We start from the raw sequence: 23,442 nt of genomic DNA on the forward strand, positions 1-23,442 counted from the left end.
CCATTCAGGTTGGAGCTAATTGGATTTTGGCATCTTTGCATCTCTCACCATCCTTTTAGATTTAACCTCTTTAATTAAGGGGAAATGATACTCACAGATACATATACTTATCCAGTTTAGTTGCAAAGTGCCTTGGCATCTGTCCACATCCATAATAGTTACGATCGCTTTCTGGTATATGATCCACATCATGAAAGATAAGACAGTCCCAGTCCAAGTCCTTCATTGCTTCTTGAAAACCCACATTAAAAAGCATGGCTCGATTAAAGGGCTGGGTGCCAACCTAAAAGAAGCAGACCTTTATTTTTAAAAGGACTCTTGAAGCACAATCTTTGCTGCCTCAGCCCTGCCTAAGGGAGAGCTTATTGAGAGATCCTGGGCCAGAAGGGAGGTGGGTCCTGCCCAGCTCATCACTGACTCACAATCACTTGACCTCTGGCCTTGACTTCCTCGGAAATAAAAAGGGGTGATAAAGATAAACCCAAGCTCCTCTCTCCCAAGGCTGTTGTAAAGGCAGACGGTCAGCCATGTAACAGCATTTAGAAGGGTACCCAGCCCCATATACGGAAGGAATAACAACACTGCCATTTCGACCTGTGGCTCCTTATCTTAAGGGGAATTTCCTGGGTCTGGGGCCTAAAGACAACACTTAAAGCAGCTCTAGCAAAAGCAGCCCACAAGAGGCCTTTGTTCAGGGTAAACAAGTTCCAGGCTGCACTCAAATCTGCTGATATTGAGCAACATCTCAAACCAGAAGCAGGACTGGTCTCTGCTCCCCTTCCTGCCGCAGGGCGACTCAGTCGACTGTGAGCTTTCAGTTTTACTGGATCTTTACACCAAGGATGCATTAGCTTGAAGCTCTCTAAACTGCTGTCTCAGAAGAGAAAGAAGAGAGAAGGACCACTTACTTGCTCCACCACATAAAATGCAAACTGTAGGCGCTGGCGTTGGAGCATGGGAATCAGGTGTCGGAGCAGGACCGGGAGGTGCTCATGGCGGTTCCGGAAGGGGATAAGGATTGCCACCTGCAATGGGTCACAGCAAAAGAGGCCGCCCTGTTGGTCCCCTCATCTGTTGCTTTGCAGCAGGGCACTTCTGCAGAATCGGGGACCAGCTCTTGGGGAGTTCTGGGAGCTGTCTTATCCTCAGCTTCTCTAAATGAAGACCTATGGTGGCAAGTCGACCCTTGGAAGTAAGTGGACCTCGTTCTTACATGTGCCATACCATGTACACAGTGGGCCTGCAAATGAATTCGAGACCACAACCCAGAGAAAGACATACATTCATATTCACTGTGACCCAGTACACAAATATAGAGACATACAACTAAAACACGCTTCACAGAACAGTACTTCCCCTTAAAACATGCAATGCACTTTTATATATATACATAAATTTTTTTAAATGCTGCTCATTAAATTGATTTTACAACCCAGTGATGGGCTGGAAACACTGATCTGTTCCAGACGTGCTTTGATCACTGCTGCACCACAGCATCTCATAGGGCTGGCACAGAACAGGCACTTTACTAAATACTTGTTGAAAGAATGGACTTAAGCCAGTGCCATAAGCTTGATCCACACTACCGATGTCTCCTGATTAGAGTCACGCAGAAAAAAACTAAACAATTCTCAGTGTCAGGCTAGATAACTCCACTTTTTATTCCACTAGACTCACGGCAACAATGCCAAATAAGGCATGAAGCACTGAATTTGTGAAGATGGCTTCTGCAAATGTGTCACAAGAGACCTACCACCCCCTACCCCCTGCTTAGCCAATATTCCTGTAAGGAAGAAAAAGGGTCCTGGCTCAGTCATCAGAACAATGTGAATTTCTGTGGCTACAGAAGAGTCCTCAGGGAAATCCATTCCTCCAGTATGTTCCCATCAAATGCAAATATTTTGCATTAAGTAGTAAGTAGGGTGCAAATTACAAAAGGTCAGAGTGAAACCCATGGTGATTCAGATGATGGCAGGTAGGCTTCCAGCACTTGGGGTCTGACCTCACCCCCTACCTTCCATCGAGGAATGCAATCCGATGGCTTCCAGTGACCTCCGAGCTTGATGGTTGGGTCTTTAGAGAAGAGTTCATGGATGGCATCCATTCCAATTTCACTCATGTTTATGGCTATGGGGCCCTCTGAACAGAGGAGGGAAAAAAATAATAATTAAGAGGCCAGAAAATGGTATTCTTATTCCTATGTTCAGGGTTGTAATCTCTGGAGCAGTTCAGTGCTTTTTCAGTGGGTGGTGTTTTTAACAGGGATGGGGGTCCCTTCCTCTGCTTTCCAACTCATTGCATTTCAGCAAATCACTATTACTATTACTGTGTAAAGCAGCAAATCAAGAAATTGAGCCTTTGAGTTCTGCTTCTGCCAAGGGTGTACAGCAGCTGAACTTCTGAAAATGGAAGGAGGAAAGTAGCTGAGCTTGGCACCGTCGCTGTGTGCTCCTGAGGCATGTATAGACACACTATCCCAATTCATTGATCAGTGACCCCGACTGGTCACGTCCAAACTCAGAACTCTCATCGTCTCGGACTCAAGTCCAGAAGAGGACTGTCCAAGAAGCCCCAAAGTACAGAAAAGGTGTAACAGTACATTGTCATTGTTTCAGATTATACATGAGATTCTAAGAAGGAAAGGAAAGGAAAGGGGAAGAGGAAGGGGAGAGGAAGAAGAAAAAGGAAGAGAAAGAAAAGATCCAAGAATTTCCTAAACTAGCACTTTGTTAAGAAAATAACTTCCCTCATAGCGAGCAAGTCATATAATCAGTGTGAGATTTATACTAAAAGACAAAGCTGGTTGCCTACACTTTCTCTAGGACATCTTAACAGACCCCGAGTTACAAAGGAGGGGGGCATGTGTAAAGCAGAGAGTGAAAAATGTGGTAGAAAATGGCACCAGGAACACAGGCCACCCTACAGAAGTGCTGAAGAGGAGCCAGGGCACAAGTAACTTTCAGAATCCCCGTTCCCAACATCCGGGAGGCGTTTACAATCTGTGTAAGTAGACATCGACAGCTCAAGAACACTCTCCCTTTTAGTTTACTCAAATGAGAAGGCATCAGTTTCAAAAGCAGAGGAAGATAAGCAAGAGCTCTACTCACTCATGGAAGGGAGCCTTTCGGGGCAGGTATGGTTTGCAAAGTAGGTGAAGTCTTCAGGAAGAAAAGTTGTGGTTTGTAGGAAGGTTTCGCTGTGGTTCAAGTCAAGAGGATAATCTAGAGAGGTAAGAAAAAAAGGCAACTCAGACTGGTACATGTCATCACTCCTACAACTCTTCGATGCCTACCAAAGGAGTATTTTTCTTAGATATCATCTTTTGGGGAGGCAGGCCGCTGGCCTAGCTCTTCAGCTAAAATCTGAACCTGTCAATAAAAATGTTAACCAGATGATACTAGTTTACCAGTGTTTCTATTCTTACTGTTGTTATAGCTTTATATGCAGGCAGTTCACAGTCAAATAACCTTACAACATAATTAAAAAAAAAAAAACACAGGGCCCCCTCGCATGTCTTTCTCTAAAGGAGCCGCTCTCACTTCCTCACCTACTACCTCAGCATTTATCTCCGTCAGCCTGCACACCCAACCTCGATGCTTCGGTTTTAGGTCCATCTGTTGACTTCTCACTGCGGGAGCTGAAGACTGCGCTCCCTCCCTCCCCTGCCCCCGCCACACACATACGCTTTCCATCCTCCAGTCTCCCTCCAGTCAAATATGATAATCGTGGTTAGGACAAACTTCAGTATTTATATTATGACGATCGCTGTAGCTGAGAAATGTGGAAAGTTACGATTACTTTTCCTTTCCTGCATAATTATTTTTTCCTGGAGCGACTGTCTTGTTTTCCTGTTTGCTTAGTTTTATGTGAAATGATGACAACTTGACGTCATGCCCTTTGCCACTTCATTTCCCCTGAAGACACAGGCATCAGGTCTTCCCTCAATTTCCTCTTCCTTAAGAAGGTCCAGCACCTCCCGATCCACTCCAGTTTGGACAGGCTTTCCTGTGAGCCTGATGTGCACATGCTACTCTGGGATCTCCCTTCCTCAGTGTCCTGGGGAGTCCCTTCATCTTCCTATAGTATCGAACCTCAGTTTTCCTAAGTTCAGCTTCTCCCTTGTTCTCACTTGGTAGAGCACATTCTTCCAGTGGCTTCCTAAGAAGGGGGAAAGGGCAGTGATTTTGAAACCCTGTATAGCTGATTATTTTCATTCTTCCTCACTTGATACACGGTTGGTTGGTTTTATAGAATTCAAGGCTGGAAATAATTGTAAAGGTGCTTTCCCACTGCCTTCTAGATTCCCCTGTGCCTGTTAAGTCCGAAGCCATTCCCATTCTTTATCTTTGTAAAAGGTGAAGTAATTTCTTTCTGGAAGTGTGAAGAACTTTCTCTTCAGGAAATTTCATACTGGTGTGCCTAGCCCACCGTGTTGACCTTTTGGTGGGCTTTTAAAGTTTGGAAATTCATTTTCTGTTCTCAAATTTTGGGGTGAGGAGGAGGTATTACTGTGATGATGATTTCCTCCCCTCTGTGTTGTGCTATCTTTCTGGAGAACAGAAAATAGGACTCAGATGCTGGGCTTCCTGGCCCTACAATGTTCTCATCTTTTCTAACGACTTTCCATCTTGCTGTTCTTCTGCTCTGCCTTGAGAGATTTCCTCAAGTTCACCCAGTCCTTCTTCTAATTATCATTTTCTGCTGTTAGAGTTTTTATTTCAAAGTGTCCCTTTAATTTTCTGAATGTTCATTTTTTTTTCAATGTCTTGTTCCATGTTTGCAATCCTTTTCCTCTGACCCTTGAGAACATATGTGATAGTTAAGTTTCTTCCTCCCAGTATATTCTGTTTCTTTCAATTTGCTGCTTCTTATTTGTTTTGGTCTCTAGCACAGTGATCCCTGGCCATCTGCTAATATTTAGGAGTGGGGAACGAAAGCTAACTGGAAGGGTCTGGACTGAGGTTCTTCATCGGAGGGTGTTCTGGCCAAAAGTTTGGTTTGGAAACCTCCGGTGTCAATATCTTTGGGTCTTTCCTCTTGGTCCAGTCAGGTTCCCCAGAGAAGTCTATTCTAATCTCCTGCCAGAATCACATGCTCTTTGCTGCAAGCACCCTAAAACTGAGGAAGAGGAAAAGGCTAGGGTACCCTAAACCAAGCCAGGTCCCCCCGGTTGAAGGACCCTCTATTTTGCCATCTCTGGAGGTTATCAAGTCTCTCGTACTTTGCCAGGACGGGGGAAGGAATCTGGGTATCTGACTGCTTTCTAAACAGCTTTCAACCAACCTTTATCTTAGTTGCCACCTTTATTCTTATCTCCAAAAGTACTTGATGTTGCTGATTCCTGAGCTTCTGAGGGATTCTGGGGTATAAACTGCAGTGGTTGCTGGCTTTCCTTGCTGCCACATTAGCAGTCAGTTTTCTTGGGTCCATTAAGTCCTTTATCACTGGTCCATCTGCTTTCCAACTTGAAAAATTTTTTGCTGTGGTCTCCTTTCTTGTTCTCATTTACAGGGGTTTACGCCATTAAACACACACACACACACACACACACACAAAATCTACTGTCATTTTAGTGATGTGTTAAAGAGTAAAGCAGAGGCCTTTTTCCTAGGGGGAGGTATGAAGGGGGTCCTCCAACCTCTTTATCTTTTGACAGATAAAGAAAGTGAGGCACCGTATACACAACTTGTACAAGGAGACCTGGCTAGTGCGTAACAGAGACCCGACTGAACTCTTTCCATTACACTGCCCTATTTTTTCAGAGTATGAAAATCTCTTTCTCCAGTCCTTTTGGATTCATGCTGATTCTATGAAAATTAAAACTTCCTATTCACATTCACTTTGCACCCTGGAATTCTAGAATCTTCAACATGGATAGTTTTTAAAAAGCACTATGAAAAGGCTTCCAAGAATCAAATGGCTAATACAGTGAGTCCTTTTATACAGACACATGGCTGCCTATTCTACAAGTACTCGGAGGACGAAACTCAATGAGAGGCAACTTGAAGAGAATTTGAAGTCTCTTTTTTTTTTATATTATGAGTATTTATTATAAATATGGCTGAATACAAGGATTCATATATATATAATAGGTTTCATATCATCTCGTAAATACAATAATATTTAAGTCTCTTAACAGGGCAGGAAAGGACAGAATGCTTTCTGTCCTTTTTAGTTGCAGCTTTCCTGAAAAACAATAAGCTTGCATTTATATAAAGACATAAACCAAGTCAGCATGAACACTAAAGGTAAAATTACATTTACACAGAAATTAGCCCAAAGTCCTCAGTTCACACATGCAAATCCATCCTAAGTCCAGCCCTTTCTGAAGGTATTAACATTTCAAAAAGCTACATCAAGAACCTCCAATGCTAATCATTACTCTGGGTGATTCTCATTTTGCTTAATTGTATACATATATATACACACATTTTTTTTGTACATAAAATGATTCTTTTTAAGAAAAAAAATTAGCAGTTTTCATGTGTTCTAGAAAACGTGTATGTCTGTGATGTGTGCATGTGTGGAGGGAGAAGCTGGTTAGAAACGTCATCACAAAAATTACAGTCATCCTCATCAGTTCACTCAGTCCCATGTCAAATATACAAATCAATTTTCACTGCAAAGTAAAGGCGCTGTTACTGTGGAGGATTCCTGGACTGAATGTCAATATTATGACATAGTGTGAGTGTGTTTCGTGTTTGGTAATTGCAATCATTTTTGCTTCTGTTGTGGTCATCCATTTACAATGCTTGGTGTCAGTTTATTTATCTCTTGTAAAAATAAAATACAGTGTGTGTGTGTGTGTGTGTGTGTGTGTGTGTGTGTGTGTGAAATAAATACATACATAAATACTTTTTAAGGGAAAAAAAAAGAAACGGCATCACAGTAATTAGGCAAAGAAATTCCCAGAAGTATTACAACAGGCATTTTCATAAGCAAATCAACAAAAACAGAATAATAATTCTGGGCAAAGACAGAACCAAGCCTTAGAGCTACAACCTAAGTAGGGAACAAGAAGTTAAAAAAACATGTGGGAGAGGAGATAAGACACCGTCTAACCTTAATGATCCTACTTTGGGGGTCTGTTTGGGGACACAGATAAATTCCTTTCTACTTCCTTCCAACACTGATATATATACAATAGGCCTGGTAGTGAAACTGTGCAACCCAGATTGGGACTTGAACCCACTGTCTTTTGTCTTTTTTTTTTTGGCCACTCCCATAGCATGTGGGATCTTAGTTCCCTGACCAGGGATCGAACCCGCACCCCCTGCATTGGAAGCGTGGAGTCTTAACCACTAGACCACCAGGAAGTCCCATGAACCTACTGTCTTTTAACAGAGATCACACACCTGGTCTCAGGACTTACTGAAGCTCAGGTTATGTCTCAGCACAGAAATTCAAATTCGGTGACAGACAAAGTGATAGGTAAGAAGTGGATTTGTTTAGAGATACACATTCCATAGGCAGAAGAATGCAGTCCATTGCAAAAGGTGAGAATGGCCTTGGAAGAAACACACACCACAGACAGAGTGTGGACCATCTCAGAAGGTGCGAGGCCTCGAAATACGGGGTTGTTGTTAGTCTTTCTGAGCCGGGTAACTTCATAGGCTAACTAGTGGGAGGATAATTCAAACTTTTGGGGGGAAGGGGCAGAATTTCCAGGAATTGGGCCACCGCCTAATTTTTGACCTTTTACGGTCAGCCTCGGAACTGTCATGCGCCTGTGGGTGTGTCATTTAGCTAATGTATTACGGAGAGTATATTATGAGGCTCAAGGTCTACTGGAAGTCGAATCTTCCGCCATCTTGGACCTAGTTGGTTCTAACCAGTTTATGTCATATCCCAAGGGCTATGTCATTCTTTTAAAGGTTGTGCCCTGCCCCCTTCCCTCCTGTTTCGTTAGCAGCTAGCATGAAACAAAACACCACTTATTCTTTTCTTCTGGTTACTAAATTAATAATGTCATTTTTAAAAAAGAAAACCTGAAACACACAACTCCTAAGTGAAAGTCCTCCATAACCTTGCCCTACACCGTGGAGAACACCCACCCCCAACAAACACAAATTTCCTCATTTCTAATTTTAAATTCTTTACATAAAAATTTAAACAAAATCTACCTTTCCACTAGTAGTAGAAGCCTTTTAAACTGGAAGAGGCAGAGGAAATTAATTGCTCACAACCTGGTAAAACTGTGCCTGGTTATTGTGGAGTCCTAGCTCTCCTCCAGCCGCCTAGAAATGGGAGGACTATACTGCATACTCTCTTCAGGGGTTCCAAACACCCATTTCTTTTTTTTTTTTTTTTTTCAGTACGTGGGCCTCTCACTGCTGTGGCCTCTCCCGTCGCGGAGCACAGGCTCCGGACGTGCAGGCCCAGCGGCCATGGCTCACGGGCCCAGCCGCTCCGCGGCATGTGGGATCCTCCCAGACCGGGGCACGAACCCGCGTCCCCTGCATCAGCAGGCGGACTCCCAACCACTGCACCACCAGGGAAGCCCCAAACACCCATTTTTTAGTCTTCTAAAGCACAACCCTACTGAATGAGGGAACTGCTGAGAGAAAAAGCCAGCCTGCTGAATTTCTATGGTCACGGTTTTACTCTTTAATTTAAATCTAATCCATTTCGAATCAGGACATGTTCTTCCAGCAAGGGAGGTAGACGGCAAAGAAGGCAGCTGCTTTTACATTTATAACATGGGACCACAACAGACATCCTTCCTACCTGCAGATCCAAATGGCCTGCTCGGTCAACTTTGCTTTACATCAGCGGTTCAGCAGCCTTGGCTGCATACTAGAATCATCTAGGAAGCTTTTTAAAAATCCTTATGCCCAGGATATACCCCAGACTAATTAAATAAGACCCTCTGGGGGTCGGGGGTGGGGGCAGGCATCAGCATCTTGTAAAGCTGCCCAGGGGAGTCCAGTGTGCTTCCAGGTTGACACGGCTACCCCAGTCCACGGTGGTGGGAAAATTCTGCTTTCTCCCTCAAATTACCAAATCCAGCTGAGCGGGGACTGAAAAGTGCTGAGTAACAGATGCCAGGAAGAATCACTACTTTCTCCTCCCATTTGAGAAAAGGCCAAACCCTTGCCTCTCTTGACTGAAAAAAAGTGGAAATATATATATATTAGAAAGATGCCATCAGGACAAGCATTTGTAAAATATAAAGAATTTGCATTCTTCGAGAGTTAGCTCGCTTAAGGCTGACCACCTGCTGGGAGAGGAGACAAAAAGACAACTATGGGCTGAGCAGGCAAAAACCAGAGAGAAAGAGGTTAAGAAAGAACATCGACCTCACGGAATAAAGTATGAAACGTACTGGCAGTGACTCAGTTCATTTTATTTGTCTACCACAACAGACCTGTTTTGAAGGATGTGGGCAACAGGATACTTTCCTGAGTATGTGACCAGAAGGGGACTGAGGCCATCAGCACGGGAAGGTTTGTGTGCATATGCACGTGAATACAGAGGGAAGAAATCTCCCTCTGGGTAAAAGTGACTGCATAGAATGACACCTGGAAATTCGTACTTAGGAATGAGAAACGCCAGGCCACCTAACCACTCACCTCAAATATACAACTAAGTGGCTGGACTGGATTAACCCAGGGATTCTCTTCTGATGCCAATATTCTCTTGAGCGCCTCCCCCCGGTGCTCTGGGTAAATTTTACAGGACTCACAATTTCACATACCAAAGGCTTTCAGTGACAAGAAGCTTCTCCAGGTCATTATTTCAGGCTTAATTCCAGGTCACAGTCCTGGTCCCTCAAAGTACTTTCTTTTTAGGCAGTAGCCATTTTAGCTTTCAAGGATAAAGAAAGCTAGCATTACTTAAACGACACACTAGCTTTTTAGCTACCCTTGGCCTCCTGAAGGCCTTTGAACATGGGTGTGTGCCACAGCACTTTTTTTCCAGAGCGGGGCAACACAGTTCATGAACTACCTCAGTCCAGGCTACTCTTACCAAACCCACGGTGCTCCTGGCGGGAGTGGCCATCTGGCTATCTCAGCAGCTTTAGGCCCCAAATGCTCTTTCTGACTGTGCTAGGCAGAAAATTACTTTGAAATGAATAAAAATAGTTGGTTTTTACTGGATAACTTCCAATGAAATGATGTTTCCTCTTCAACACTTACTCACCAAGGATGTGCCAATAAAATAAAAGCCAATCAAGATGGTAATCTCAGAACTAGGTTACAACACTTAAAATGTGTTTTCTTGTTAAATCTATCCACTCACACACTCAAACATCATTTACTCTATGCCTCCTATGTGCTAGGCAGTGTACCAGGTACCAGGGGTAGTACAAAGGCAACACAGGCAATGAGGAGCGCTGCTGGGGTTCAGAGGTCAGCAAGTCCCAACCCCACAGCTGCAGAGAATCCTATAACTCCGACCCCTTCATCCCTGAAAGGGGGACACAGTCATTATCTTACTGAGTTCTTGTGAGGAGCCTATGAGATAATGCAAGCAAATCATCTACCCCAGGGCGTTTATGCTGACGGAGCGGAGCCAGCAGCGCCAGGATGGTGCCGCTGGAGAGCGAGCAGATGATGATAGAACTAATAAAGCCGTTCCAAGGAAGGGTTCTGTGGAGGGCTTTGAGTCCTCAGATGACAAGTGTCCGTTAAGAGCTACTGATGGGAAAAGGAAGATCAGCACTGTGGTGAGCTCCGAAGAAATGATTCAGTTTCAGATGGCTTGTTCAAGCCTACTGAGAGCTAACATGGGTGGGCTGGAGAAGGGGGACAAAAAGAGTAAGAAGAGCAAAGCAGCGCAGTGAAGGGCACCAGATCTCCCATTTTCACCAGCTAGCCACTGAATCGCTATTTTTCCTTTGGTTTTTACTTTGGGCCACAAAGCTGGGTTTCTGGTTCCCCTACAGTAACTGTTTTCATGTGAGATTAGGGTCATTTTTGGATGGAAGAAGGGCTGTAGTATTTACAAGAAGCCAGTTTATTTTAGATCTGGCTAAGTGATCTGTGTTGTATGGTTGTAAGTTTCTGGATAATAGTTTATAGTCTCTGTAGCTGTCTGTGGAGAGCACTGTATCATTAAACCTGTATTTATCAGCACTGACCATCTTTTATTCCTTTTCCCACCCCATAAAAAGTTTCTGGCAATAGCCCCTCATTCTGGAATGATGTGACTATGAATTGGCTTTAGGCCCTGTCTTATGGGTTACTGGAATTGAAACCTGACAATTTTATAAAAAGTTGTGTTATTTCACGGGTATTTTTCCCAACTTGTTGTGTAATTTTATCATCATAGTTCCTTTAGCAAATTTGAAAGAGTTCTCATAGCCAAATTAGAGTTTGCTTAACCAAACTAAGGATAAGCTATTACAAAATCATAAAGAATAAAGATTCCAAGTTAAAAAAAAAAAAATCATCTACCCCATCATAAGCAGGCCCCGACAGCAAAGACTTCCGATTTATGAGGAAGAGAGACACATTAAACACAAAATGGATGATCAACTAGTCCAACCAGAGGGATGCTGGGAAGAATTATTTTAGTGTATGATAATTTGAGGATAAACACATGCAAATTCAAGTAACAATGGGTCCCTGGATAGGACTTCCAAGGGTGCAACTCACTCTCTGCTCAACTTCCAGGGACAATAACCCCTCAGGGAATTAGCATGACCTGTGTTGCAAGACCAGCAGTGGTGCAGGGATGGAGACCTGCTGCGCACCCTCTAACTTTGAGAGAAAACAGGCTACCTCGCCAATGGCCCAGAGAGAAGCCCCAGCAACCTCTAACCTTGGAGAGGCATGAACACATGGACTGGGTAAAGGTCATGACAGCACACATGCTCCTTTATCTGGAGTGATACAGGGGAAAGAGCTCTGAATGGCGGTCAAAGTATTCCTGAGTTTTATCACCCAACTAGAAGCAGGTTCGGGCGGGGTTTAGGGAAAGTCACATGACCAAGCCACTCCAACACCCCCAAGATTACCTGTACATGTGAAAAACGGAAGTAACAAAATCCTGCCTACCCGATGGAGCCATATCCGAGTCAAGTGAGACAATGTGTGTGGGATCATCTGTTAAAACTGAACACCACACAGGATGAATTAGGAAACAAAAATCTGCTTGGCCTCCTCCCTTGACTTCAGGAGCTGCAGGGACTCCTCTTCCAGGTACGGTACAGAGCTCAGGCAGTTTGTCCCGTGAGGCCACAATTTGGCTGAAAAGCTCTGAAAAGTTGATCGTTCGCTCTTTGCGAACAAGAAGAAAGGAAGTAAGTACCAAAGCTTATGGGTTTGCTAACTGTAGTGCTTGGTTGCTGCTAAACTGGCCAGCAGGACAGACTGATAAATTAGGGCGTGGTCAGTTCCTCTCAGGATTTAACTTCCCTTTCAGAGGCAATGCTTTCTCTTGATATCCCAACACCCCAGAATAATTCTCACTTGCAACGGTTGCAAAGCAATTTCACATTCTACGGTGAGCTCTGGACAATCTTAGAACTTACTCGAGAAGAAAAAAGGATTGATTTGGAGGAAAGAATATTTTTAAAAATATACATATTTTATAATACTAGGCTTGAGTGAAATCACTAAGAAGCCACAGGGGAAGCACATTAGTCCTCAGTTAAAGAAAGAAGTGGCAAATCATGAATGCGAAGCAAAATGAAATCTCAGAATCTGTTTTCTAAATAAAAACCATCCCTGGCTGGAGACTGGAGAGGCTTCACAACAGACCCATTTAACCATCTGGAAATACTTCCTCTGTTCAACTTTTGGAAGAGTTAAAAAGAGAGACATAAAAAAGACAGCCTCCTCTCAAAGGTGAAGAACTTGCTATGTACAGTCTTTTGTAAAAGTAGTTAAAGTGAAAACTACGATTCGGGAACAAGTTCTTACAATATAATGTCGGGCAAAGCCATCTAACCTCGATGTTCTTTTCCCCTCTTTATATACTTAGTGCTTATAAGATAATAAAAGTTACAGGTAAAAGCTCCAAAGACTGAGGCAGAAATGTTCACTCCTGGGTCCATCATTACCGCTTAGCTGAACTCCTGGGAGGAGGCCCTCTGAGCAGACCACCTCTTTACTAAAAATATACCTGAGTCATTCACGCTGCTGTTCCTCTTGGCATAAGCGCTCCGAACCACCTGCTCGTAAACCTGAGCGCCGATCGTTCTCATGTTGTCCCGGATGAGAATGCCTTGAGCCTGCATCATGAAGAGGTAGGTGTTCACTGCAGGAAACAGACGGGGAGGGAAAAGAGGTTAATTCAAAAGCAATCAGTAATGTAAAACACACAGAAAACCCCACATAACTTTGGGTTTCTTTCTTTTTTATCCCCTTTTCTTTTTGAAACCTCTTTCAGTTCTAAAACCCTACAAATGCTGTAACTTCTATTTTCCATACTGGGTTCTATGTTTTCAGGACACCAATATTCCTTGGGTAGCTAGTAGAACTTAGGGGTATTTCTGTCCATATTCAGCAGTTTTAGAAAAACCATAAATGAAAAAAAAATTATATTCTACCTGGTCTTCAAATACCCAAGCTGTATTCTAGCACCGTTATGATCAGAAAGACCTTTATGGATCAGTTAAAACATTCTGAAAAAGATCTCCGCTCTCTTTAAGTTCACATTCTCAATACTCAATCGCTATTCTCAGAGAAAGGAAACCACCAATTGCCCTGCCTTCTGGAAACACTTAGATGTAGGTCTGGTCCTGGCTATCTTTCGAAAGTGGTGATGAAGGTTCCAGCTCTTTTTCTTTGCTTTATTTGGAGAGAAGAAGAAAATAACGAAAGAATGTTAGCAGTCCTCACTACCCACCCACCTCAGCCCCAAAGTTCAAAGCAATGGGAAAGGAGCAGGGGGCTTGGTCCAGGTGTCAGTTAAAACATATTCCCTTCATGATACATACAAATATCCAATCATTATGTTGCGCACCTGACACTAAAATAATGTTATATGCAAGTTATATCTCAATAAAAACAAAGCGAAACAAAAAAACCCATATTCTTAACCACATTAACCGCCCAATCATCGTCATCTTTGGAAAGCAATCTCAGGGGTGGCACATTTACAAGTCTAAACTCTGGCGTGTGCTAGGGATCATCTGAACACTTGACTGACCTCTAACCAGGCCCCAGGCAGGTATGCAGCAGAGAGGCTGGGCCACTCCTCCAGACTCAATACACCCAGCCTCGGGCGGTCCTGGTTCTTCAGCAAGACATATTTTGTGGACACTGTCTCATCATTATTATCACAGTGTCCTGCACATAATGGGCAGTAAATAACGACTAAATGGATGAAGCTTAGAAGTCTATTTACTTTATTTCAAGCTATTGTGTGTGGTGCTTGTACTTGTGATGGGGGTGGGGACAGGGACAAATCAAATGGCACAATTCTCAATGTGGAAAACATCAGGTGGCCCACATTAAACGGGGACATAAACTCTTTCAAAAGATTTCTAATCATCTCTAAGATAAATCCAGAGCCGTAAAATAATTAACAAAAGAAATCAATGTTCAGAATGCTTTTAGAAATGAGGGAGCAGTTTCAGATTAGGCCCGGCTGTGACTGGAAGACAACTGCATGCTTAACTCCTGGCACTGGCTGAGAATAGATCAGATACAGTGTTTACTCTCTGTAGCAAGAAAAAGTTACAGGAAAAAAAATTAGCTTCAAATCCTTAAAGAAAGTACCATGCTGTGAAGCCTCTGAAAACAACAGTAGCATCTCATTTTCTATTTACAGCAGAGAGCACTGTGCCCGGTCATAGTAGGTAGGTAGGTAGTTAAGCCTAAGATTTAAACTTCTTCCAATATCATATTTCTAATATGGTTCTGTACTATATTTTTTAATCACTTAGACTTATGTATATTATACATATTATATTAAATCTTCCTTCTATCCCCAACATACTACTTAAACCAGTTGTCTTCAATAACATAGAAACAAATATTTATTGAACATTGTGTGTAAAGCTGTCAGGCACTGCAAAAAATACACTACCTCTTTTCTCCCGAATTTCATCTTCTCTGAGCTTTTTATCTTCTACACTGTAAAGGGCAATGTTGTTAGCCCCTCTTTTAAAAATTCCCTCCCTTTCTTAGTTCTGTAGGATTCCTCTAGGGCAGTTCTCAAACCTTTCCCTGCCTATTGCCTGGAGAGCTTTCTGAAGCCTGCTTCTACGCCTCCCACCCCCAGAGACCCTGATTCAGTAAGTCTGAGTGGGGCCCATGAATTTGCACTTGTAACAAGCTCACAGGTGATACCAGTGTGGCTGGTCAGAGGACCACACTTCCAGAACCAAGGCTCTAGGGAGACTTCAGCTACCTAATAAATAATAGTGAGTAACATTTATTGAGCACTTAATTACCTAATTCTTTATCTTGTTTAATCCTCATAACCTAAGAGGCAAGTAATACCATCCAACTTAGAGTCAACTTCTAGGCTTCAGTTTCTCCACCTTGCTTCACCAAGGTCACTGAGGGATGGATTTGAACCAGGTGGACCTACGCTCTAATCACTGAACTTAAGAACTTGCTCATCCATATTCTAGCCACAACCTGTCCCTCAAAGATTTCACACACCTACATGACTTAAATGATTGCTCTTAAGGAGATTTTTTTTTTTTTTTTTTTTGCGGTACGTGGGCCTCTCACTGTTGTGGCCTCTCCCGTTTCGGAGCACAGGCTCCGGACGCACAGGCTCAGCGGCCATGGCTCACAGGCCTAGCCACTCCGCGGCAGGTGGGATCTTCCCGGACCGGGGCACGAACCCGCGTCCCCTGCATCGGCAGGCAGACTCTGTGCCACCAGGGAAGCCCGGTGGATCTTTCCTAATTACAGATTTAGCCACACTGCTCCTCAAAAGCCCGCTACGTCTCTTGCCTGCATGCCTGGGCTTCTGTTGATCTGCAATGCTTCTGCTCTCCTTTCTGCCATCCAAATCTCATTAATCCTTCAAACCCCAGTTTATATAATTCTCCAGTCTTCCCCTTCTAGAATGTCTGTGGTACTGTTAAAGATTGTCAAAATTTTGCCTTTTGTTTACATTTTGTCTTAGTTTGCTAACTGTCTCGTGTGTTAGTCTTGTCATTCAATTAACAAATTTACACAAACCATGTATTATCAATGCTTTTTCTAATTATCCACAGGAATTAGCACAAGGCTGAAAAAACAAAAGGCTGAAGACATAAATTTTGCCAAACAAAAGAAAATAATCACAAATTCACAGACTCAGGGTTGGATGGGATTTTAAAGAACACTTTTCAATACCTCCTCATACACCACCCAAAAACTATGCCTTCCAAGAACACAGAATCATAAGTAAAATAAAGCCATCTTCAAAGAAAATTCTACTTTGGGTTGGGTCCAAAATGTTTTCCAGCCACTTTTACCCACTGGTTCTCATCCTGCCCCTTGACAGAACAGTAAAGTCCCTTTCCCACACTTCAGATATTGGAAGACAGGCATTTTCAACCTCCCCCCACCCTCACCTCTACCCCACCTAACCTCCTCCTGCAACCCCATGCTAGATAGCCCCACTTCCTCTGTGAGCCCCCTGCCCTTGCCATCACCACACCTTCCCTCCCCATCCTGGCTGCTGTCCTCTGAATACCCGCCCAGTGGTCTACACTTTGACAAAGAGTGGTGCCCAGGCTGACAGTGGTCCAGGTGCAGTCTGATGGGCCCAGAAACAAGCAGAACTACCAGCAGCCCTATTCCATCTGTTACCAAAGCGCTGTCAACTAAAGCCTCCTCTTGGAGATGTAAATGCACAATAACTCAAGGCCAAAGAAATTCTACAGGGGAGAGGCTGAATAATCTAATCCACCATTTCCCAAACCAGCCCCTTTTCCCCCACATAATGTAACTAGTAGCATCAAGTGATTCTCTGCAGAACTCACTTTGGGCAATTCTGTTTTGGGTATTTTTATTAATAGAATTTAAAACTTCCATTACATGGTAGATAATCGATCGATAATTGCTGAGTGTTGTTAGTAAATAGCAGTCACACCATATTACTGATTCACATTAAGCTTGCTAGAGGCAAAGTACTCAATCTTTTTAGCTGCTAAGCTACACTTCCTCTGTTCTGTGCTCATGCAGTTGGTTATAGAGATCAAACTGTAGGACCTTTACAAGTGTCCCTATTAAAAGTCTTGTTACTAAATTTAGCCCATGGTTCTGGCCTAAACTAGGAAGTGTATATGTGCGCTGCTTTCAATCTAAATGATCTCATTTAAAAGTCACATCTTTGTGAAGTAGATATCATCTTGATTTCCTATTTAAGATAAAGATGTAAAGTCCTCCAGAAGTCATTTACCTAAGGTCACATGGTTAGTGAAGTCAAAAACAGAGAGAGGTGAGGTTAGGTGTTCCATACCACTTTGATGAACGTTCCTTTGAAAAACGGTACTTTCCAATAATGTGTTCCTGATCAACTGTAGCTGAATCACAGAAAAAAAAAATTTTAATTGGCACATGGTTGTTAAATCCTTAATTGTGTCAACAAGTACCTACTGAGCCCCTACTTTCCTGTGTGCTTTTTATTTTTTTTACACACAATTCTAGGCCACTGTGGGCCAAGGATGAGCAGGACAACACAGAATAGGGTACAGACACAATTAAATAAGAAGGTATAATGCAGTGTGATAAATGCTAAAATAACATTTACTACCAATTCAGGCTTACCAGTAGCTTTTTTACACTTTCACGAGAAATGGTAATTATTATCCAGCCCCTGTTTCTAGATTGAGGCATCTCTTATGATCATAACTTAGCTGAGAAAAATAAGCCCCATTCAGGTTTACATAATTGGAAATTTCCGTCCAGATGCCAATGTAAGCAGCCTTGGGCCATGGCTTTAACTGGAGAGTTTCCGGGAGCAAAGCACCAGGCCTCCTAACAGGAAGGCAACCATCTCCTCTCTCCATCAGAATTCCAGTCAGCTTCCATATCCCTATGAATCAAGTAACACGATTTTCACTTGAACACACACATTAATAAATGACTCTGACTCATAAAAAATTCCCCACTAGGTAATGAAATCTGACATTCCCGATTAGGAGCAGAATCATTTGACACAACTGAACCCAGGAGGAAATGACAATTAGAAGATTCTATATACTTGAGAGTTCACAATTTGTTTTAACCTAAACATGTGTATCCTTAATGTTTGTTACATCTGGCTTGGTAAGCTAAAACAGCATTAAGAAGCAGAAAAAGAAAGCCATTCCTTTCCTGAGCACTGTCTAAAATCTGTCTTAACACCAACACCCAGACACTCCCGGCTTTATTTTTCTATTACACCTTTTCTTATTTGTCTTGTTATCACCCTCTAGAATGTGAGCTCCATGAGGGCAAGGATCTATGCCCCTGGTGGCTAGAACAGTGTGTCTGGAACACAGAAGATGCACAGTGAACACTCGAATAAATGAGTATCTAAGTCAGGACAATGAACAGTGGAGACCTCCAAACTCAGCTGTGCCCAAGAAGGCGTGGATATGGGATTCCAAGCCTTTCTCTCTCCTTTATGAGAGGAACTCAAAATGCTTTGAGTTAACCAGCTTCATTGCACGAAACTGTTCTTAAGAAAAGTTCAGCAATTCCTTTTCATCAACCGAGCAGAGCTGCCAAATAGATTAGCTTTTCCCTAAAAATGTTCTCTGGTACTCTCACTCGTCACGAAGTTGTTTGTTTTTTTAATGTTCCTTAATATAACACACAAGTTTATTCAAAACCTTGTGCAATATTATTTGTAATAGGAAAACAATGGGGAAAAAAACTAAATGTCACCCAAAGGAGACTGGTTGAATAAATTACTGTACATCCACATGGATGGAGTACCGTGAAGCTACACAAAAGAATGAGGAACCATTCAAAATAGCTCCAAACTGGCAAGAACCCAGACGTCCATCTATAGTAGAACAGATTAAGAATGTGTAGCCTATTTGAATCTTGGAAAACTATACAGCAACCGGAAGAGACAAACTGCAACTATATGCAACCACATGGATGAGTCTCATACATCACATGGAACAAAGACACCAAAGGGCACAGATGGCGTAATTCTATGTACACAGGGCCCCAGAAGAGGCACGACTAACCTGTAGTGTCAGAAGCCAGGGAAGAGTTATCTGTGGGGCAGGGGAGGAGGGTTGGAAAGGGGGCTTCTGGTCATCTTTTATTTCTTGACCTGGATACTGGTTTCATAGGTATATTCATTTTGGAAAAAGTCATCAAGCTGCTCACTGACTTGTGCACATTTTAATATGTATGCTATACTTCCATAACATTTACCAAAAAAAAAAAAAAAAAGAATGAGGAAAATCTATGAACTAATTCCCAGGATATATTGTTAACTGGAAAAAAGCAAAGATCAATAGTATGTGTGTGTGTGTGTGTGTGTGTGTGTGTGCGCGCGCACGCACGCACGTGTGTGTGTGTGTGTGTGTGTGTGTGTGTGTGTATGTTATGCTGGCTGTTCAAGACATAAGGTGAAATTTTATACACATATTTTTATAGGAAGAAACGGGAAAGGCAAACCAGGTAAACATTCATTATACACCTATTGTGTGCCAGGAACTGCCCTTCACTCTGTGAATAAAATGATAATTATAAATAAGATACAGATCTTGTCACTATCTTCAGTCAAAGAGCCAGACAAGGAGACTGTAGCCAGTGCTGTCTGTAAGGGGGAACAGGAGAGTGGCTGTAACTCATAAAGTGACGCGGGGGATCAGAAAATACTCCCAAGAAGAGGTGACTCTAGGATATGGTCTTGAAAGAAGAGCGCTGAAATAGGAAAGGGAAGAGCAAATGAAGGGGCACAAAGGGAGAAAATACATTTGAGGAACTAAAAGCAGTCGGGTATGGCTGGAATGAAGGGTATGTATGGCCAAAATGCGAGGACGCGGTGGGGTGGGGATGGAGTTAGAAAAGCAGAGGGGCGCAGGAACACTAAGGGCTTTATGTGCTATACTTAGGGGCGTGACATGGAAGAAACAGTCCAGGATCAGATTTCAGGTGGGCCAACTAGTAGGAATCAATCAAAACAAGTGAATACACCCCTACTCAATTTCAGGGCTCCAGATAAAAGACTGAGCGTTTTAGTACCCAGACCCAAGTTCCTTAAAGGGAGAAACTTCTTTGGATGAACTGAATAAGGTGCTGTACGTAGAATCCCATTTGGTTACTACAAGCTGGGTGCCAAATCTTACCAAAGACTGTATTTTCGCTCTACATGAAGCAGCAGGAGGAATGCCCTGTCTGCCAAATCTTGAAGCAAGCAGATGGAGTGAAAGACATCAAGATATAAAGCCAGTACTACTGATACACAGCCGGGGAGAGCTGGGGCAGGGGCGGGCAAAGGTGGGCCTGGCATTCAGTGGGCCCATCAGAGTAGGTGTTCTTTCCTGGGATTGACTCACATCTGGTATCTTTGTTCTGAACACCCCCTACAGGCCAAACAATGTATGATTTCTAACAGGGTCAAGTACATTCCAGGAAAACAATGGAACAAATCAATGGACCAAGGATTATACACCATTCACATTCATATGATTTCAAAATAAAATAAAGGATGGGGAAAGGGAGAGCATATAAAAGGAACAGAAGTAGAAAAGGAATAAATAGAAGAAAACAGGAAGGCTGCTCACTCTCTCCTCCTGCCCCCATATATAAAATACACCAATGAGATATAATAAAAATCAAGGGGAAACAACGAACAGAATATGTCATAGGAATGTTGAAGTTTGATTTCTGCCATGCTAGAATATCTGAAAAACCTGCATGGCTTTTTTGGACCAATATTTTCTGAGAAATACCAGAACGTGAAAAATAACTGATCTCTACTCCCCAAATCAGAGATTATCAGTGTTCACTGTTCCGCACAATAGGTGCTCTGTAAAGAACGAACCCATTTATTCTGCTTATAAAGAGACAGATTCCTGTAAAAAGCAATGCATTTCTTGAGTCCCCTATGTGCCAGTGCCTTTCTAAATACCTTCTGCGTTATCCCATTTCATCCTCACAATAAACCGAGAGGTAGGTCATTACTCTCATTTTATAGATGAGGGGACTGAGGTCTGGATATAAGTAACTTCACTATTTGGAGCCAAGATTTCCCAACAGGTCTTTGTTTCCAGAGTCCAGGTTTTTAACAAATATGTTCTATCATCTCCCTGGTTCTGGATGCCCAGGAGTCCTGTGAACCCACAGCTGTCATCACCACACTCTGCTCGCTGATTCCTTTCATCTGAATCTTTACCTTGAACTCATACATGATTGGCCTCCAATATTCCACTTCAGTGGTGGTGCCAATGATCATGGTATAGTCTGGTACATCCCTAGAATTTTATTAAAATTTTATCAGTTTGAAGCTTTAGTATGAATCACAAATTTCTGCATTTCAGATCTACTTAAAATGTTGGATACTCATACTATACAGAGAGAGATGAAGACCCAAGGTGTGGGTACACAGTGACAAACATTGAAGAAAAAAAGAAAGCTGTTTGGGTTTTTTTTTTAAGATGCAAGGAATTTTTTGACAATAAATTTACACCCTTTGGCACATCTATTTTAACGTTCTGGAGCAACTGTGTGACAATTTTCACACTCCTCTGTACGAATGCTTTCTGGTGACACCTGTTCATACTAAGCTTTAATGGCTCTTTTCATGGCTTTTCCTGATATCATCCCACCCCCAAGATTAGAACTGTCTTGACTCTTTCCCAGCTGATAAACTCTTACCATGACCCCTATAAATGTGAGCCTATCTCTTCCAGCAGGCTGTAAACTCCTCACGAGTACAGACTGTCTTACTCTTTTTTTCATCTACAATATCTGATAAACAGTAGACACTTAGCTACTTATTAAATTACTGAATTACAGCTCAGCACACAGCATGCTGTTATGGCCATTTGGTGGAGGTGAGCCTTGTTTTCTCAAATGAGAAGTAGACTATTTTTTCTGCAACCATACAAGAAAGATTCTATAAGCCAGAAGACAGCATAGTGAAACTGATACTTGACTAACTTTTCTGGTGTAAGTGTAAAGTATAACCTTTTGGGGAAACTATTTGCAAATTCAACAAAGAGCCATAAAAATACCCGTATCCTCTGGTCTAGCAATTTCAAGGAAATTATCCTAAATATGAGGACATTCTATGCACGAAGTTTTTAATTAAATTATTCCTAAAAACAAAAACTTGGGAAACAACTCAAAAGCAACAATTAAAGAACAGATAGGTTAACAGTAATACATTTTCCTGGTAGAATCTTATACAACTTTACAAGCAAAAGCCATGAAACCTTATAAACAGAATAAATGTGGAACACCTAGCATAGACTATCATACTCTTAAGAATATGAAAAAAAGTTCTGTTATATTATGGTAATTATTGCTAAAGAATAAGCACATGCATAAGGCAAAAAATGACTAGAAGCAAATTTACTAATATGCTTAGATGGTAGGGGGTAACATTGATATGAATTGACTTTTCCTTCTTCTGTTTTTCCTATTTTCTCTGTAACAGCTTTTTGTTGTTGTTGTTAATATACAGTAGGGAAAAATAAAGGATTCCTCCAGCCAGACTGACTTTATCTAACATGACATTTATAAACAAGATATTCACAATTCCGTTCTTTGCTTGTCAGGCTAATGGGAGAGGGGGTAGGTAGGTGTATAAAGTGCACAGCTGCCACACTTGAACTATCTCCACATCCACATTCTGTTTTAGAAAGGTTGCCAATAATGGCTGCCACATTCTCCTTAAGTCTTCCCTACCTTGAAGGCCAGGAGAGCTTCTTAGACTAGAATTGCCTACAGAAACCAAGAATTTACGCATGGACAAGGTGTTCTAGTTTTCTCTCTTGGGAGTAGAGTATATCTACACTGCACAAACAACAGACCTGAGGGGAAGGAGAAGAAACCCCTCATATTCTAAGGGAAAAAGGTAGAGGTTCGAGTCCTGTCCCTGGCTGGCTCTGTGGTCCTCTCCGGACCTTGACCACCCCATCTGTACAATGGCATTACTGAACTGGATACAGTTTCCTTATCCTTTTCTACCAAGCCTGACCCCCATCATTGATATACATAGGAGATCTTCTGCAAATAAAAATGTTTATATTTACACTGAATATCTTCAAGACATAAACTTATATAATATTGAATGTGCTTTTGCAAATCACACAAACCCCTGTAAATTCTGATTCTTCTCCCTTCCCTTTGGATCTTGAGAATCACTAGACTGCAAAGTCTCTTTCAGCTCAAAATACCACAATTATAAACTCACTGTCTTCTCCTCTCTTCATTTGGGAAAAACTGACTTACAAACACCTCAGATTTACATTTGTCTACCTTCTCACTCCTTCTTTTCCATAGGGAGTAGGGTTTGGCTGTCCTTACACCCCGGCCTTCCTTTCCAGAACAACGGTGCTTTAGCCCTCTTCATGATAAAGCTGGG

At 42.3% G+C, this 23,442-nt stretch overlaps 1 protein-coding gene across 3 annotated transcripts in view; it reads right to left on the reverse strand.

Moving 5' to 3' along the window:
* Positions 1–23,442, reverse strand: part of B4GALT5 (beta-1,4-galactosyltransferase 5) — a 99,670-nt gene that overhangs the window by 7,854 nt on the left and 68,374 nt on the right. For all 3 annotated transcript variants that reach the window (XM_067708428.1, XM_067708429.1, XM_067708427.1), the window contains exons 2-6: positions 13,072–13,206; positions 3,108–3,221; positions 2,015–2,139; positions 909–1,025; positions 96–283 (exon numbers count right to left, since the gene is read on the reverse strand). In XM_067708428.1, coding sequence (XP_067564529.1) covers positions 96–283; positions 909–1,025; positions 2,015–2,139; positions 3,108–3,221; positions 13,072–13,206 — 679 coding nt within the window. The remainder of the gene's footprint in view (positions 1–95; positions 284–908; positions 1,026–2,014; positions 2,140–3,107; positions 3,222–13,071; positions 13,207–23,442) is intronic.

The sequence above is a fragment of the Pseudorca crassidens genome, chromosome 15 (genome assembly GCF_039906515.1).
Source record: "Pseudorca crassidens isolate mPseCra1 chromosome 15, mPseCra1.hap1, whole genome shotgun sequence".
In the NCBI taxonomy this organism is placed as follows: Eukaryota; Metazoa; Chordata; class Mammalia; order Artiodactyla; family Delphinidae; genus Pseudorca; species Pseudorca crassidens.